Source organism: Ursus arctos, unplaced genomic scaffold (assembly GCF_023065955.2).
Source record: "Ursus arctos isolate Adak ecotype North America unplaced genomic scaffold, UrsArc2.0 scaffold_12, whole genome shotgun sequence".
Taxonomy (NCBI): domain Eukaryota; kingdom Metazoa; phylum Chordata; class Mammalia; order Carnivora; family Ursidae; genus Ursus; species Ursus arctos.
Genome location: NW_026622786.1, coordinates 4,651,645 through 4,670,354, shown reverse-complemented (window position 1 = coordinate 4,670,354; position 18,710 = coordinate 4,651,645). Strand labels below are relative to the sequence as shown.

The window sequence follows — 18,710 nt, the reverse complement described above, 5'->3', positions numbered from 1 at the left end:
ATGAAAAATTTTTTTTGATAATAGACCTATGAAATATGCAGGTCAAGAGATTTAGAAGTTTCCTCATCCCACTCTGCATTCAGTGCTGGAATTCAGTCCACCTCTTCCCCTCCAGGGGGCATCCTTTAGTGTACTTTGGTGTTCTTTGATGAGTGATTTGACCTTCCTTTCACTAAACCCACATCCATCTCCTTGTAGGCTGCTTCACTGCATAAGCTTTTATTGTGTAAGACTTTAATACCCACCCAGTTCGTCACGAGGAAATAGGACCGGAATTGTTTTGAATGCTGATTCTGACAGGCCAGGTGCTATTTTATGGCCACTTTGCCAGCTTATCTCATGACCACTGTCCAACACCAGTTGGACACTTACTGCTCGTAATCCTTAAATGCATCTCCTCCAGATGCTACCCAGCAGGAATGATCCCAGTTCCTACTCTCTTTGGACCCCCAGTTCTTGCTCCGTCTACTTCACTCTCAATAGGTAGATGGTACTAGGTTTCCGTTTCTTACCTGTTTTCTGGATTTTCTCTGGAGCCTCAGAGGAAGAGGGCTGCTTCCTTGGAAGGGCAACATCTGCTCAAGATCTTTCTCTAAATTTTGAGTGATTTTTATTTCCATACCCGCTATCTTTCCAGTGTTCTGTCTTACTTGTATATATGTTTAGTATTTTAAATATAAAAACAATGTAATAAGGGGGCACCTGGGTGGCTTAAGCATTGGTTAAGCATCTGCCTTCGGCTCAGGTCATGATCTCAGGTCCTGGGATCGAGCCCCGCCTCTGGCTCCCTGCTCAGTGGGGAGTCTGCTTCTCCCACTTTCTCCATCCGTGCTCCTGCTCTCTCTCTCTCTCAAATAAATAAATCTTTAAAAAACAAAACAAAGCAATGTAATGAGATTACAGAATGTTTACAAACAAAAATTTAAAAATCTTGTAACTTTCACTTTGTTATCTCTTGCATGGTTTCTCATTTGTGAGAAGACACATAATATTTATATATTTTTTAGTTATCGTATAGGCCTTTTTATTGTAAGATAATCATAGTATTTAAAATGCTGAATAATATTTCATCACGTATAATTGGACTTTTATTTTTGGCTTTTTGCTATTTTAAATAATGCAGCTTGGAACATATTCATACATACATATTTTTCCATATTTCAAAATTTTTTTTTGTGCTCTAGCAAGAGCCACCAATGACTTCCATAGTATATCCAACGGCTGTATCTTCCCAAACGTCTTTAACGTTTGATCTTACTCACTGCTTTCCCATTTTTCAATCTAAAACACTTGTTAAGCTCCTATGACACCATTTTCTCTTGATTTTTCTTCTGGGTTTAAATCTTAGCTCTACCTCATTCTAGCTTTATGACCTTGAGCCAGTCACCTAACCTTTCTGAGCTTTAGTCTCCTTGTTGGTAAAATGAGCAGAGTAATGTCGACTCACTATATTCTTTTAGATTAAATAACAGACATAAAGCCCTAACCAAGCACAGGGTCTGGCACATAGTAGATGGTCATAAATGTTTCCTTTTGCTTTCTGTCTCTAGCTCCTTCCTTTCTGCCTTTATGCACAGATCTTTCCCATCTTGGAAAACAAATTCCCTTAAATTTACTACCTTATTCAGATGTTGTCTTATGTACATGGCAGGCTTTCAGATAAGGTAATTTGAGGGGCGCCTGGGTTGCATCCAACTCTTGATTTCAGTTCAGGTCATGACCTCAGGGTTGTGAGATCGAGCTCTGTGTGGGGCTCCATGCTCAGTGGGGAGTCTGCTTGAGATTCTTTCTCTCTGCCTTTCCCCCCACTCATGCACACGCCCTCTCAAATAAGTAAGTAAATCTTTAAAAAAAAAGGGCAATTTAAGTGTGTTTCTAATAGAATGGGCTTAATATTAGTATTTCCAACACTAGTGCCATTTGTACAGTAAGACTTTTTGGGTATGAGATACGTGCTTGGGTTACACAAAACTGAAAGCTTGGATTTTTCTCTCACAGCTTCCCTTGGAGTGTTCTTGTTGTGGACGAAGCTCACAGGTTGAAAAACCAAAGCTCCTTGCTGCATAAGACACTTTCGGAGGTAAACTCACAGGATAGTCTTAGTTTTTGTACAACTTCCTTTAAAAAAAATACTATCTTGGGCCTGTATAGAGTTAGTTAAGTTGAAACATTTTTTTAGTCAGATTTCTGTAGGGCTAAATAAACATTTTGTGAGTAACAGAGGTAGTACTTAATATGGCCTAACTTTTTCCTCTCATCTTTTACATAGGAGATAACAGTTACTGAAATCTGGATATCAAATAATAAGATACTACCTCAATAAAATACATTGTATTTTTGGAAATGTTTCAACTCTCTTTTGATCTTCAGAGGGATAGTTCTTTAAAATTAATCTTATTATAACTCTTCTCTCTGCAATAGCAAATACATCTGACATGTTTTACCCTTCCCCCCATTTACCTTTTTTAAGATTCAATAGTTCACATGGAATAATGAAGAGACCCCATTGCATGCCATTAACTATTAGCTCTAGTCACTCTTGTCTTTGTCATACTTTTGAATGTGATACTCTTGATCTCATTCCCTTCTCTTGATCTCTGGCATCATTCTGGCACAGTGAGAAATGAGAAATGTCAGTACAGCTCTAGATTTGCCCTCTTTTCTGAGGAGCCAGTGGAACAGCTTGTAAGAAGTGCCCTTCTCCTTGCTGACCTTATAAATAAGACCACATATGCAAATTCCTGTGGCCATCACTGAAGTTTGGTCCCTGTCCTATAACATCATGTCCTATAACAAATGAGTTAATAAATTTAGAGGTGATTTGGAGGAAAGTCTTAGGTCTGAATTCTCTGTTTACTGGCCAGAAGTTGTAGTTTTTAGCATTTTAATGCAGATATGGTCACTGTCTGTTATTAGTCCAGTCTCAAAGATTGCTATGCCCTGGTGGGCCCCCTCTGCTCTGTGATGTCTTTTGCCTTCTTTTAGGGACTCTTAAAGTATCTTTTTCCCAAGAGGGTTTCATATTCTGGCACCTAACCCTATAAAAGACTGCTTCGTAAACTACCATGCCAGTTTACTGATGGATAATGGGAGAAGAGAAGCAGGTGTAGTAAAGGAACTCCGGGTTTTGAAGTGGGGAAACTAAGTTCTGTTGCTGGTCCCAGAGTCTTTCCTTGTTATTCATAAGGAAACTAAGTCTCAGAGGGATTATGTGACAAATTTCTGTGTCATCTAAGCATGAGGTGGGGTTTGAATTGCAGACAACTTGTTGGTTGGAAAGAAATGTATTTATTGATAGGGCTGAGAGGTGGGGAGAAGGGTAGTGCCTTTCCCCCCTCCCCTTTATAATATTGTTTTCAGCTTGTTTGTAAGATTTGGAAGTAATTTGTAGTGAAACATAGGAGTTGGTTATTACAATTTGTGCTGTCCGTCATTTACATTTACAAAGTACATTCACAAAGTAAGTATAGTCCCTTGACAAAGTAAGGCTGCTGTGAAAAATTACGTAGAAGAATATTTAACAACATGGGAAATGTTTGCAAAATATTTTACACAAAAAGAAGTTTTAAAAATACTGTATACAAAGAGATGGCCTCTGGATTTTTTTCACCCAGTTATAAGTTTTGATACTAAATGGACACTACTGTGAATAAATACATTAGCTCATATGACGTATTAGCTCATAAGTTGACTGTAGTGACCAAAAATCCTGGTTGTCTTTTTGACTTCATATTCTTGGTCACCCCAGCTCTTTGCTTGGTGAACACATTGTAAAAAGGTGAGTTGGTTGTTGAAAACATTTGTTTTTGACCAGTTCCCATATTTACATTCTATGGAAACATTGCCCTACCAGCAGAACAGACATGAGTGGGTAGACATTGATGAAATAATTTAAAAAGAAAACAAAAAAAAGGAGATCGGAAAAAAAAAAAAACAGTAATACAGCATTTTCAAATCAGTTTTAATTGTGTCATTCCATCTGTTACCTTTTCTGACTACAAAAGCAGTATCTTCTTATGACCCCCCCAAATCAAAACATAGAAACACAAGAATAAAAATAAAAACCATCAATAATCTTACTCCATGAATACATTAACATTTGGTATATCTGCTGCCATATCCTTTGCTGTGCATGTGAACACCCAAACACATAAATATGCATATATATTATTTTAGAAACCAAAGTATACTGCATTTTTATATTTACAATAAGGTGTGTATATGTATACATATGTGTATATATGTATCATACTGTATTTCAGTATTTAATGTACACGGGATATGGCTTTCCATTTTTGCTGCATTATTTAACTCAAATGGTAGAAGTTCTTATTAATGTCGGTTTAGTGGTTGTCCTTTGCTTAACCTAATATCCATTATTGTCTTTCCTAACCTTTTATTTCATTAGTCTCTTATTCTTGTTCTTACCTGTTGCTCAAAATTTAAAGAATTTCTTTCATTTTGGGCTGTATAAGGCCCAGAAACATCCAGAAGTCTTGGTTTTGGATGTGATGCACTGTAAAGTTGTACAGAGGACGTTCTTCTAGTATAGATCTTCTTGCTTGTAGTGGTGGGGCTGATGCCATAGCTGTTTCAAACTGCTTGAGTGTGTACCATGTGCCTGTGATGCTTCAGTAGACTCACCCATGTGGGTAGTAAAATACAGCTTGAATCCCCACTAAGATTGAGGAACAGTCAGCATATCCAATACTCATGTAGTACTTCGGAGTTCACACAGTGATTTCACTTACCTCCTTGTGACAGTATCTCCTTCATGGATTATTGTCCCCTTCTTACAACTGAAGAGGTACTATTTCCTACATCAAATCTCTAGTATACGGCTTGAACCGCGTCTTCTAGTTTCATGTCCTCATGGTCATCCCACTAAATTATGCCTCTCTGTACAGGTAAAGGTTGTGAGAGGGAACAGGGTCTTGCTTTCCAAGGTTATGAATTTTTTACTTTACTTATTTATGTATTTGAGTTCTCCGCAGTCTTCAGTCTCCTGTTGACCGGAACTCCCATCCAGAACAGCCTTCAAGAGCTCTACTCTCTCCTCAGTTTTGTGGAGCCTGATCTCTTTCCCAAGGAGCAGGTGGGAGATTTTGTTCAGCATTACCAGGATATTGAGAAGGAGTCTGAATCAGGCAAGTTCCCTTCCTAGAAATCATGCCCAGAAGTCTGGGCCCAGAAACTGCCCTGGTGCATAATAGATACGGGGTTATAAATAGGAAGGAAAGAGAATTGATAACTGGAGGGCACCTTCTAGGGAGATGAAGAGCCACACAAACCTGAGGGGTTGCTAGATCCCTCACGTTGTACCCAGTTGTCTGCTAGTCATGATTCTTATTTGTTACGTGATTCTACAGTAGGGCTTAATGGATCATTTTGGAAGAGATAGAAAGTGTCTGCTTTTTTTTTTACCCACACGTAACTTCTATACTTTTGTGATTTGTTAACTTTCTATGCTGTTTCCTGAGGCAGAAAAATATGTGGGCTCTATAGTCCCAAACTACTCAGCATTCCACAGCACTGGAGTTTCTATTAACAGTGCACCAAAGCTAAGAGTCTGGGGTGAGTAGCTGGTGGAAGCGAAGGAGGGGAGCCGTCCTCATTTATACAGCTGCCAGTTGCAGTCTTCTCTTGCATTTTGCCCCACTGCCTTATAGAATTACCTGTGTATCCTTGTACTATTATCCCAGGATGATTGTTCAGAATAAATGCTAGGCATGCCGACTAGTGGGGGGATATGTGTACCAGATGAGTATGAGTTGGAAGGGCTTCTCACAGCAAAAGTGCTCATACCACAGGCTGGAGATTACCTGGGAACTTCCTCTGATTGCCTCCATGTTTAGGGTTGCCAGATAAAATATATGACACCCAGTCAAATATCACATGGGATATACTCCTATTACAAAATTATTTGTTGTCTATGTGGAATTTATATTTCACTGCATTCTTGTCTTTTTATTTACTGCACCTGGCTACCCAACATGCAGTGGAATTCCAGTTGAGGCTAGTTTTTGAAGTTCGTAACACCTGGGGAAGGAACAAGGGAGTTGAAGTGAAAAGAACTGGATTTGAATAATAGCAACATTAGCATCCAGCTCTGTGACTTTGGATTAGGTGTGCTTAACTTAGCTATAAAAATGGGGACAATATTACTTGGCCTCTACTTCTGAGCTGCTATGCTGGTTAATCAGATTAAGTGCAGAAGTATCCTGGAAACAGTAAAACTCCATGCAAATGAGATTATTAATGAAAATCTAGTTCTTTGAGTGTTCTTGAGTTGAGAGCCAGTAACAATTTTAGAAGGAGTTGGGAAAAAGAACCCAATGAAGAAGAAATATGGTTAACCCCTCAACCAGGGGTTAGGGGTGTTGACAGTCCCCACACAATCGAAGATCTGCTAAAACCTAATAGCCTGCTGTTGACTGGATGCCTTACTCGCAATGTAAACAGTCAATGACCACATATTTTGTGTGTCATGTGTATTAAACTGTATTCTTAATAATCAAGTGAGCCAGAGAAAAGAAGATGTTAAGAAAATCCTAAGGAAGAGAAAATACACTTACAGTACTGTAGTTATTGTATTTATTGAAAAGAAGTCTGCATTTAAGTCAACCTGCATAGTTCAACCCCATGTTCCAGGTTCACCTCTACTATGAAAAATTACCATACTGGTCTAGCATGTGGAATTGGCCTGAAAATTTCATCCTGCTCTTGTGTTGTTGTTTTTTCCTTACACAGCGAGCGAACTACACAAACTCTTGCAGCCATTTCTGTTGAGGCGGGTGAAAGCTGAGGTAGCTACAGAGCTTCCCAAGAAGACAGAGGTAGTGATATACCACGGCATGTCAGCATTGCAGAAAAAATACTACAAGGCCGTTTTGATGAAAGACCTAGGTAATCAGAGGGCACTTGACTGCTTAGAAACTAAATGAGGATATGATTTTATTATTATCCCAGGATGATTGTTCAAAATAAATACTAGGCATGCCTACTAGTGGGTATACGTGTACTAGGTGAGTAAATATTTTATTACCACACTTGCTTTGTATAGTAATATGGGATGGAATTTTGTATTCTGAATAATGTTTAGGTCAGCTGCAATGAAACCATGTGGGGTATCTTTACTACAACGCAGACTTTATCGGTTGTTGGACTTGGGAAATTTCCTTTTCTTCCCCGCCCCCACCAGTTGTCCTTACTGCGTAGAAGTTAGTTAAGCAAACACTTCTAGGTATGCCAGTCATGCCTTTCATCTTTCTACCCTGTCAGATATTTAACACGTTGCAAAGCTTTTTTGTTGGATCAGATTCACTGAGAGGAATTGGGAGTGGAAACAGAGAGAGGAGTAGAACAGTCTGTCACTTTGTATTATTCTATCTCTTGGCTCCACAACAGTAGTTAAAGAAGGGAATTTAGAATTGTGCAGAAATAACAACATACTCCTGAGTTCATTTTGTAGTTAGGCTTCCTTAAAACAAAGGGGTAGTTAAGAAAACAGTGGATATGCTGGTAAATTCTTAATGCAATTCAGTTGAAATTTAGGAGGTTAATAGAGGTTTGAGAGATAGACTACTGATAAATAAGGTTAACTTAGAGTTTTTGTTTTGTTTTTGTTCAGTAGTCCCTATCTGTCTCTCTGTCTCTGTCACTGTTTTCAGATGCATTTGAAAATGAGATGGCAAAGAAAGTTAAACTTCAGAACGTCTTGTCCCAGCTTCGAAAGTGTGTGGATCACCCATATCTGTTTGATGGTGAGACAATGCCCTTTTTTCTCACGTTGCTTTTCATGAACATTTCTTTCTTTCTTTCTTTCTTTCTTTCTTTCTTTCTTTCTTTCTTTCTTTCTTTCTTCTTTCTTTCTTTCTTTTTCTTTCTTTCTTTCTTTCTTTCTTCTCTCTCTCTCTCTCTCTCTCTCTTTCTTTCTTTCTTTCTTTCTTTCTTTCTTTCTTTCTTTCTTTCTTTCTTTCTCTTTAGATTTTATTTATTTATTGGACAGAGAGAGACACAGTGAGAGAGGTAACACCAGCAGGGGGAGTGGGAGAGGGAGAAGCAGGCTTCCCTCCGAGTTCCCTCCGAGCAGGGAGCCAGATGTGGAGACTCGATCCCAGGACCCTGGGATCATGACCTGAGCCGAAGGCAGCTGCTTAAGGACTGAGCCACCCAGGTCCCCCTCATGAACATTTGTGGCCAACATCATTGCAACATTCTTCAAAAGAATTACCTGTATTTACTGTCTAGTTTTGCCCCCATTTTCTCTTGTTAATTTTTTCTGTGGATGTAATCTATCGTTCATATTCAACTTTCTTCAGTTGTCCCCTTAATGGCCCTTATGGCTTTGATTTTCTTCTTTATTTTTAAATTCAAAATTCAAAAGCAAGTCATAGATCTGAATTATATTTGTCTGTCTCTTTATTCTCCTATAATCCAGAAACGTTCCCTCAGCCTTTTTTTTTTTTTTTTTTTTTTTTTTTTTTGATCTTGCCTGAAATTACAGTTCTGAAGAATCTCAGGGTTGGTTGTTTTATGGGTTGTCTCATAATCTGAATTTACGGATTATTTCTTTGTGATTAGATGTCCCATTGTCTTTTTTTTTTTAAGTGAGCTCCATGCTGGAGCCTGCATGGAGCCCAATGCAGGGCTTGAACTCAGGACCCTGAGATCAAGAGTCAGGTTCTCAACTGACTGAGCCATCCAGGTGCCCCTAGATGTCCCATTGTCTTAAACCCACTCCACTGTCAGCCTTTCATTACCACCCTTGAACTTTACAAGTTTACCAGTGATCTACAGTGGTTGTCAGTTCACATTTTAATTCACCTCTCGAAACCTTTGACACGGTTGATCACTTCTTTCTTGAAACACTTTCTTCCTTGGGCTTCTGGAACAGCACGTTCTCTTGCTTCTCCATTTCCCTACCTCCGCTCCTTCTCAGCGTCTTTGGCTGCTTCCCCTCCATCTTAGAGATGTCTGCAAATTTGCCTCTGAGTGCTGCTTTAGCTACAGACCACACATTTCACTAGGTGGTGTTTTCATTTTTATTCAAACGAGGGCTTTTTTGATTCACTCTGATAGGTAGCCTTTGGGAGACTTCTAGGACTTCTTTGGCCATTGGGGCACTGGAATGGATAGGATCAATGTGGAGAGTTTGCTGGAGTCATTTTAAGGGAGTATTTGCAAGTAGCACTATGAATTGTTTCAGATGTCACAGAATCTTATTCAGGTACATTTCTCAATCTTCTTTTAAGGCAGGGGACATTGGGAACATGTAGATTTTGAAAGAAGCCCTCTAGGTTATTCTGACTGCCACCCCCACCCTGAGAATTACTAGTTTATACATCTAATCATTATTTTTTGATTTGTTTTCTTGAGTGAGAGTCTCAAATTTTCAATTCTCTGGCCTTTAGCATGTCCTTATGCCTCCCTTTCCTAAAGAGTGGGCTTGTTCCCTGGATGGACATTTACTAGGTATGTTGAAGGTATTGGGCTCTGTGATTGATGTTAAGCAGCACCAAGATTATCATACAAATAAATAATTAGAAAATGTCTCAAAGAGAGATGAGACAGGCCCATTTTCCTTTAGAAGGAGCTTGACTTCTTGTTGTAGCCTCACCATCAGCTTCTCTACGTAAGGAGTCAGCCCTGACCAGGGCACACATTATTGGGAATGGTTCCTTTTTTTTCAGGTGTGGAACCAGAGCCTTTTGAAATTGGAGACCACCTGATTGAGGCCAGTGGGAAACTTTATCTACTGGATAAGCTGCTGGCATTCCTGTATTCCAGGTAGGTGGTCAGTTCACATTTTCTGCTCTGAGCTGGTAATTTTTAAAGCCAGATGATTCACTGATTTCTTTTTTTCTTTTTTAAAGATTTTATTTATTTATTTGAGAGAGAGAGAGTGAGAGAGAGCGTGAGTGGGGAGCGGGGAGAGGGAGAAGCAGGTTCCTCCCTGAGCAGGAGTCCAACTCGGGGCTTGATCCTAGGACCCTGAGATCATGACCTAAGCCAAAGGCAGACGCTTAACCAGCTGAGCCACATGGGCACCCCAATTCACTGATTTCTTGAGACTAATTCCAGTTTTCCTTTTTTTCAAGACCGTGATTCCAGTTGCACCTTCTTTGCAGCTACACCCACACCCCATCCCATATCTACCCCATCCCCTCCATAATCATCCTTCCCTTCCCTGAATTCCTATAGCACCTAGGACCCTCATCCAGCACTTGGCAATGCACTGCCTTAATCTGCTCTCTGTTTAATTGATGTGTAGTAATCTTACCGCTCCAGCTGTGGTGTTTAGTTCCACAAAGACAAAGATAACGTCAAAGATTTCTTTTTTAATCGCCTGCTGGTATCTTTCATTGAACTGGTACCTAGTGAGGACTTAGTAAGTATGCACTTTTGTTAACCTGTAGGGTTTGGTTCAGAGAAAACTTGAGGAACTCTTTCCCAGAAACATGGGTTGGGTAGCAGAAGACCAAGTCACTTCTGGAAACTTAAAATGTTTAGCTAAGTGTTCAGCGGCTGGTATCCAGCCTCTACCTGATCCTCCTAGTCCCCAGAAGGACAGAAAAGTCTAGAAAAAGCCCAGCTACCTAAGAGTTTCAAAGTTGTCCCTGTGGGACAGCTGTCCAAGTGAGCCTGAGCTAACCTTAGAACCTCAGATTTGGCAAAACCACCCAATGTTAGGAATGTGCAAACCAAATAATTGCATGTCTTAGTGTATTTTATTGGCTCTGATATATCTAGTCTAAGTGTGTTAGAGGTGCATCGGAAACCGGGGATGTGCTGTATGGTGACTAACATAATATAATAAAAAAATCATTAAAAAAAAAAAAAGTGTGTTAGAGGTGGAGGAGGACCGTAAACATCTTCTGTCCAACCTTTTCATTTCACAGGTGATGAAACGGGCCTAGAGTGGTTGTGTGACCTGTCTAAAGTCACGCAGGCAGCAAGTGACAGAAATGGGATTAGAATTGAGGTCATCAGGGGCGCCTGGATGGCTCAGTTGTTAAGCGTCTGCCTTCCGCTCAGGGCATGATCCCGGGGTCCTGGGATCAAGCCCCACATCAGGCTCCTCCGCTATGAGCCTGCTTCTTCCTCTCCCACTCCCCCTGCTTGTGTTCCCTCTCTTGCTGGCTGTCTCTCTGTCAAATAAATAAATAAATAATCTTTAAAAGAAAAAAAAAAAGAATTGAGGTCATCAAGTTCGATGCCTTTTCCACATGTTTGGGGCTAGAGTCTTGAAGGAGTTCTTCATAATTATTCCTTTACATACTTCACAAGCTCAGATTAAATTAGTTTTCCTAATGAGACTCTTGTTTTGACAGTGTCATATTTCTTTCTTTGTGAAAACTTAAAATAATACCTGATAACATGGGACTGTAGGCTCATCTTCATTCTTGACTTAATTCATTTTGCCTCCTCCTTTCCCCTCCTTTCCCTATACATAAGTTTTTTAATGTATCATATGGGATATGAGATGCCACCTGCCTCTTGCTTCTCTAAAGTGATACTTCTCAGACTTTTCAACCAATACAGTTGTAGATGAGAGGACAGTGATTTTACACCCCCAAGTAGAGAATGGCTTTAATTGGCTGACCACAAAAACCCGTTGGGTTTTGTGCATTTGAATTTTGCATTTTATTCTTCACATACCTTTATTTATTTTGCTGTTAAAATGAAAGCATATATTTTTTTCCATTAGTAAATTGACATTCCAGAAAGAGGTGCCTTGGTTATCCTGGGGCTTTCTGTACCCCCTGGTGCATTGACACATGCTCCTGGGAATATCTGTAGTTTGAGAACTTCGGCTCTGCAGAATATGGCTGCATGTGAAGTTATTTATGTGGAACATTTAGCATTTCTGAAGAAGTCTCTGTAAATGATTATGGTATTTATATTTCTGCTTCAGTATTTCATTATTTATAAACTCGTATTCTTTGATAAGTTTCCCCTGAGGGAAACTCACCTTAAATACTTAGAGTCGGCAGCCTTTCCTTTTCTCTTTCTTGCCAGGGGCCATCGAGTTTTACTTTTCTCCCAGATGACCCAGATGTTGGATATTCTCCAAGACTACATGGACTATAGAGGTGACATTCCTTGGCCACTACATTGCTTAAGCCTTTTTTAGACTTAACAGTCCAGTAGGTCCATGAAGAGTAATCTGGGGGGTGGGGATGTTACAGAGGAAAGCACTGAAAGAACATCATTCTGAACCAAAGGAAGATTGAAAGTAAGGAGAGAGGTGTGTTACACAAGGATTGACAGCTGGGTAGAGACACGTGGGCAGAAATAAACATACATTCCCACTGGTGATGTGATTTAAAATTATGGGTCCTGGAAAAAAATCTGAGTTGCAGAAATGTTGAGTGTTTTTGAAAATGTTTGCTAAAAAAAGAGCTTTCAGTGTCTTGCAACATTCAGTTCAACAGTTGAGCACTTAGGATCAGTAGAAAAGATGAAATTATAGAAATCCCATATATCAACCAAGGGAAAGGAATATTTTTTCTATATAAACAATAGGGAATGTAAGTTATTACCTGGGGATTCTGTTTAATATATAATAAAATGTATGTGGGATGATGGCAAAAGGCTGTAACACTGATCTTAAAATCAGTGGTGAGGGAGTATCAGCTTCAGACCTTACTGTTTAAAACATGAATTCAGAGTAGGTCTTTCAGAGCCACTTGACGCCCCCTAAGGACTACAGTACGGTACCTGGTCCACTGGATACTTGCAGGAAATGCCATTGGTATGTTGAGGGATCCCCAGATTCACAAACAGGGCTTGAGCATATAATTCCCCTTCCTGACAGGGGTCTGTGGTAATGGGTGGAAGACAGCTGCTGGGCCATTGGGCGGCTCACTCAGCAGCTCCTAAGTGCTTGTCTTACTGCTTGTGTAAGTAAGAGTTCTGTCTCGGCAGAATTGGGAACTACCACACAGAATGGTTCACAGTGTGTTTCAGGGTTGGGATAGTCAGAATTGACTATTAACTCCACAAAGGCCAAATACATCAACTGCATGTATTTAAAAAACCCAGAGAGGTATGTCATGTTGCGTTCTTTTGTAAAACAATGAAATGTCACCTAAATTTAGATTTTTCCCATGGAAGTTGCTTTAAGTAGAGGCATACCTGTATACAAAATGGGACAAAATTAGCATTTGGTTTTGAGCTGACAGTGTTTTATTCCCCAAGGAATATGTGAAAAGGGTTTCTATTTCTGTTTTCTTTTTCTGTGTGAAGGGTACAGCTATGAGCGTGTGGATGGTTCTGTGAGAGGAGAAGAGAGACACCTGGCCATTAAGAACTTCGGACAGCAGCCTGTTTTTATTTTTCTCCTGAGTACCAGAGCAGGTAGGCGCACAAGTATTGACGAAAGCAGACAAATAAGGGGGAGATACAGTACTGTTATATCCCGACCATTAATATGTTTTTCCCTAATTCTCTGAAAGGTGTGAGGTCATTACCAAGGAACATAAGAAAGGGGAAATGAGGGAGTTGCCATAAGTTAATCAAAGTACTGGACTCCTAGCATGGGGTTCTTTCCTGTCCAAGTTATCCAAGCTGTCAGCTCAGAGAAGTAAGGCTGAAACTAGGGGTTGTTGGAAGGTAATTTTAATCTGCTTTGACCACTGACCTGGTTTGTCCTGGAATATGTCTGCAATTTCATGGAAGGTTTTATTCACATTCAGTAGAGAACACCCTCCTTCCCAGCTGTGAATTTGGGAAGTAAGATAACCTGTTAGTTATCCCTCTTCCTTAAGTAGCTCTGGAATAGTGCTGTGAAAGCTTAATAAAAATCTTTTTTTAAAAAGTTGTGATTGTTATGAAATTGCCAGCTCTTTAGAATTATTTTTAACATTATCTTTGTGAGTTAAGTCATAAATATTTTATGTGATATTTATAGTGCTTTACCAGTTAAAGACTGCTTTCATAGATAGATGCCTTAGTTGTTTGAAATCAGTTCTCGGAGATGAAATTATTCTTATGTCATGGAGCAAGCCGACCTTAAATTAGTTTTTTTTTTTTTTTTTTAAAGATTTTATTTACTTATTTGACAGAGATAGAGACAGCCAGCGAGAGAGGGAACACAAGCAGAGGGAGTGGGAGAGGAAGAAGCAGGCTCATAGCAGAAGAGCCTGATGTGGGGCTTGATCCCATCACGCCGGGATCACGCCCTGAGCCGAAGGCAGACGCTTAACCGCTGTGCCACCCAGGCGCCCCAAGTTTTGAACTTCTAGAATCTTAGTTTGTTTTTTTTTTTTTTTTTTAAAGATTTTATTTATTTATTTGACAGAGACAGCCAGTGAGAGAGGGAACACAGCAGGGGGAGTGGGAGAGGAAGAAGCAGGCTCATAGCAGAGGAGCCTGATGTGGGACTCGATCCCGGTACGCCAGGATCACGCCCTGAGCCGAAGGCAGACGCTTTAACGACTGCGCTACCCAGGCGCCCCTGGAATCTTAGTTTTATTATCTTATTTTTTGTAGACCTAATCTTTTTTTTTTTTTAGATTTTTATTTATTTGAGAGAGAGTGAGCAAGAGAGTACTAGTGGGGTGGAGGAGCAGAGGGAGAGGGAAACAGACTCCCTGCTGAGCAGGGAGCCCGATGTGGGGCTCCATCTGAGGACCCTGGGATCATGACCTGAGCCGAAGGCAGACGCTTAACTGACTGAGCCACCCAGGCACCCTGTAGACCTAAACTTGATAGAATAGATGCAGGGACACTAAAGGGATTCCTGTCCTCTATTAAGGGAAATCACTATTTTTATAAAGAGAAAGTTTCATCTTAGAAAGTATTTATTAAGTGTTTTGTACTGTAAGGGTACATAAAAGATGTGTTAGGTAGAATTCTTGACCATAAGGAGATTGTTCACCTGTGTGTGTCTCATCTCTGTATTTTAAAGGTATAACCTGATTCATTTAGCTTCACTTGCTTCCATTATCATAGACTACACCCTGAATCAGCCATTTATTCACGTCCTCTGTTGTCTCAGGGATGGTTTAGGAGACACTGGAAGGATCAGGGCAAATGCATCTTCAGTGTTGGAAAACAGCTCTATTTATGCATTACCGATTTCATCATCTTCATATTCAGAAGAGTAGCATTATGTTTGAAAGGTCTAAAATTAGGAAGAGAGTCAGCCCCTTGGAATACTCAGAATTAGCCAACACAGGGTAATCTTTTAAGAGCTGAAGCAGTCCTGGACATGAGCCTTTTCCAAACACTAATGGTCATGTTTCCAGTCACTTTTTAGCTGCAGAATAGTAGTATTATCATTTTCATTTAACAGGTTTCCATCCAACTTTCAAGTATTTCTGTGATTGAAGCATATTGCCACCAGGTGGCAGTGATAGCTCATGATAGACCCCAGACAAGACTGGAGAATAGCTTATTGTAAAACATCACTCTGTAATGAGTAAGAGCTGAACTGAGACAACATTAACCCAAGAAGAAGATGATAATTTTTATGGAGTGCACTTTAATGAAATAAGTGTCTGGGAGAGAATAATGGTGTAGTGGGTGAAAGCAAAAGCTCTGGAGCCAGACAGACCTTGTGGAACTGACCCCTGGCTCTTTCATTTTCTAGCTGTGTGATCTCTAGTAAGTCCCTTGGCTTCTCTGTTCTTTTATCTATAAAATGCGAATAATAATAATAATCTACTCATAAGGTTGTTGTGAGGTTTAAAGAAGTCGATATATGTAAAGTGCTTAGAACAGTGCCTGGCACGTAGTAAGCACAGCACAAGTGTAGCTGACGTTGTTATCAGGTATAATTTAGCATCTCTCAGTAATCAGTCTTTATTATCTCTTTATTCCAACTTTAATTTTATATGAAGTCTTTAATTAGAATATTCCTGCCTGACTCGTCTTGAGAGCCAGCTTAGATCAGTAGCCCATTTCAAAAGTCAGTCCTTAATTCAGCCTCTTGGAACAAGCCCTTTCAGGCTCGCTTGTCTCAGCAATGAGCTGTAACGACCCTGGCAAGAGGGAGTCCCTTTTGTACTTGTTTCCACATTAATCAAAGACAAGGCTGTAATTTGCTTTCATGGTCCTCTTAATTAATTCTCATCATCCAAAGAGCCTCCTCAGCCCTTTTCCTACAATGCTGAAGAAGGATCAGAAAGTTGTCCTGTGGAGTGTTCTTGTCCTGTGGTTGATTTTGTTACCTTCTTTTTGATTAATGTGGAAACAAATACAGAAAAGACTTTCTCACGTTTTCTCCTGTCAGAAGGAGGTAGTTTCCTGCTCTGCTTAGGAGTGTAATAAATAAATGTCATCCTCTGTTCTCATTAGCCCGTATCAGGGATCTTGCTACCTTAGTTGTAACCTGCGATGGATGTTAACTCCTCTCTTAACAGCACCCACAGCAGAAGACCTCTCGCATATTTAAAACTGTTCTTTTGAGAGAGCGTGCATCCTCTTACGCAGACTATTCTAAACAAACCAATCAAACCCTTTAAAACGCCTTCCTGGCACTAACTTAAGCACGCACTTTGGCTTCTTGGTCCCGCTCCTCTCATTCTCTTACTTTCGGTAGTTAAATTTTCCCAAGTCAGGCAATATGAGCCTGGGTAGCGCTGTTAACCACTCCAAGGTCCTGGAGTTGGGGATGGAGTGTCGGTTTGAAGGGTGAGGCCAGTTGTTTTGACTGATCTTAATTTACCAATCATACCACTGTAGCCTTGTGTCTAGCCAGCATGCTGCCGATCATGTTCCTTTTGCATTGTTTTCAGGAGGAGTTGGCATGAACTTAACGGCTGCAGATACTGTTATTTTTGTCGACAGTGATTTCAATCCTCAGAATGACTTGCAGGCAGCTGCCAGGGCTCACCGGATTGGCCAGAACAAGTGAGAGATTTCAACACCAGCGTCCTTCCACATCCCGGGCTCCTCGGCAGTTCTGGGTGGGAAAGGAAAGTGAAGAAGCTGGTCCTGTGACGCCCCATACAGGAGGCCCAGAGAGCACGGGGTTTTAGCCCAGTTTTGCTGCTGACTCCTTAAAGGCTGCGGGCCAGCACACATTCTCATTCGAGATCTGCTTCGTTAAAAGGCCCAATCAAACCCTGAAAAGACTAGAAGGAACCTTTAGAAGTTATTTAACTCCTCTTTCCTGAGTTAAGGTCTAATTCAGTTTAAAAAATGAACTTACAGAGTTGTGGAGTTAAGCTAAAAAGATGGACCTTACCCTTTGACCAGAAGATAATCGAGATCTACCAGAGGTTTCCCTCCTCTGTTCCCATCAGAAACCCTAGTTTATGGCCCCCTTCTCATCCCTTCCTTGACTGTCTTGGAAAGCTTCTGTGAGGTCAGTTCTAACAAATGTGCAGGTCCACATAGCACAGTCTCCCGTTAGTACCCTGAACGTGGCATTTTGGGTTTGTTTCCTTTTAGGTATATCCGCCTTGCATGCTTGTGTTCATCTGTGCAGACCCTCACAGCACACTCCTCTCCTTTGACTCTGTACAGGTCTGTTAAAGTTATTCGGCTGATTGGCCGAGACACCGTGGAGGAAATAGTCTGTAGGAAAGCAGCCTCCAAACTGCAGCTTACCAACACAATCATAGAGAGAGGCCATTTTACTCTGGGGACCCAGAAACCTGCAGCCGATGCTGACCTCCAGGTATAATACGTTGTTCTTCCCTTAAGAATATGTCATATTGTCAGTACTTTCTCGTGGGTGAGAAAGTAAACACAGAGAACTGGCATTAACGCCCACTCTCCCCAGCTACACATGTGTTCCCTGGCCAGAGATACCTGCATGGTATCTACTGCATGCAAGCAAGTGCTGGAAGTGAATTTGATATATGAAGGTAGCAGAATGTAGAATAACGAGGATGGGCTTTAGATCCCCCTCACTTGAATTCGGATCCAAGCCTTGTCACTTAGTGGCTGTGTAGCTTGAGCAGATATCTTCACCTCTCAGATGTACTCTGTTTGCATTTCAAAAAATGAGAATACTGCAAGTTACCTCAGAGGACTGTTTAAAAAATTAGATAAAGAACTCAGCATAATAAATGATGATTAATCCCGTACCTCATCTAACCCCAGACCCTTTGATCAGTGAGTGACCTTCATAGTCACAGGAGGGTAAATGAGATGATCAGGAATTCAAAATTATGCTTTAGGAAAAATGGATGAAAGAGTACAGTGCTTGAAGATGGGAATATTGGATAGGAAACAGATGCTGACTTGAAGGTTTTCTCTTCTTGAAGAGGGCTTTGAGTTATTCTGTAGTAGCTCCTAGGTTAAAATTAGAACCCACATTATAATGTATTATAATGTTCTTCCATTTTGGCCCAGGGATCATATTCACTGAAATAGAGACTAGCACTTCAGATAATAGCACATAGTAAGCATTTAATAAACGTTCACTGCATCTGCCTCACTGTAGGATAATGAACCTACTTCCCTCTTTCAGGACTTGAGAATCTTATACCTCTTAAATTTAATAAACCACAACCACATCTTTTATTACTGGATTATTTTAAAACAAATAACGAACAAACTGCTTTCATCTGAGACAAGGGCATTGGGTTGTCACCTTTGTTTTTGACAACCAAAGAGATAATTAGTGTAGTCTGGATGGGGAAGAGAGAAAGCAGATTTTAGAGCCAGGATGTAACCTGGTGTCCTTGAGCTGGGCAAGGTGTCTGATAGAGCCCTCTCAAACAGCTGGTGTTGGGAACAGTTTACATTCC

The 18,710-nt window shown here is 40.4% G+C and overlaps 1 protein-coding gene across 3 annotated transcripts in view; it reads left to right on the top strand.

The window, feature by feature from the left end:
- Positions 1-18,710, top strand: part of CHD1L (chromodomain helicase DNA binding protein 1 like) — a 66,995-nt gene that overhangs the window by 25,426 nt on the left and 22,859 nt on the right. For all 3 annotated transcript variants that reach the window (XM_026489085.4, XM_026489086.4, XM_044380295.3), the window contains 9 exons: positions 1,999-2,080; positions 4,985-5,147; positions 6,751-6,906; positions 7,671-7,763; positions 9,693-9,789; positions 12,022-12,095; positions 13,252-13,362; positions 16,746-16,860; positions 17,479-17,632. In XM_026489085.4, coding sequence (XP_026344870.3) covers positions 1,999-2,080; positions 4,985-5,147; positions 6,751-6,906; positions 7,671-7,763; positions 9,693-9,789; positions 12,022-12,095; positions 13,252-13,362; positions 16,746-16,860; positions 17,479-17,632 — 1,045 coding nt within the window. The remainder of the gene's footprint in view (positions 1-1,998; positions 2,081-4,984; positions 5,148-6,750; positions 6,907-7,670; positions 7,764-9,692; positions 9,790-12,021; positions 12,096-13,251; positions 13,363-16,745; positions 16,861-17,478; positions 17,633-18,710) is intronic.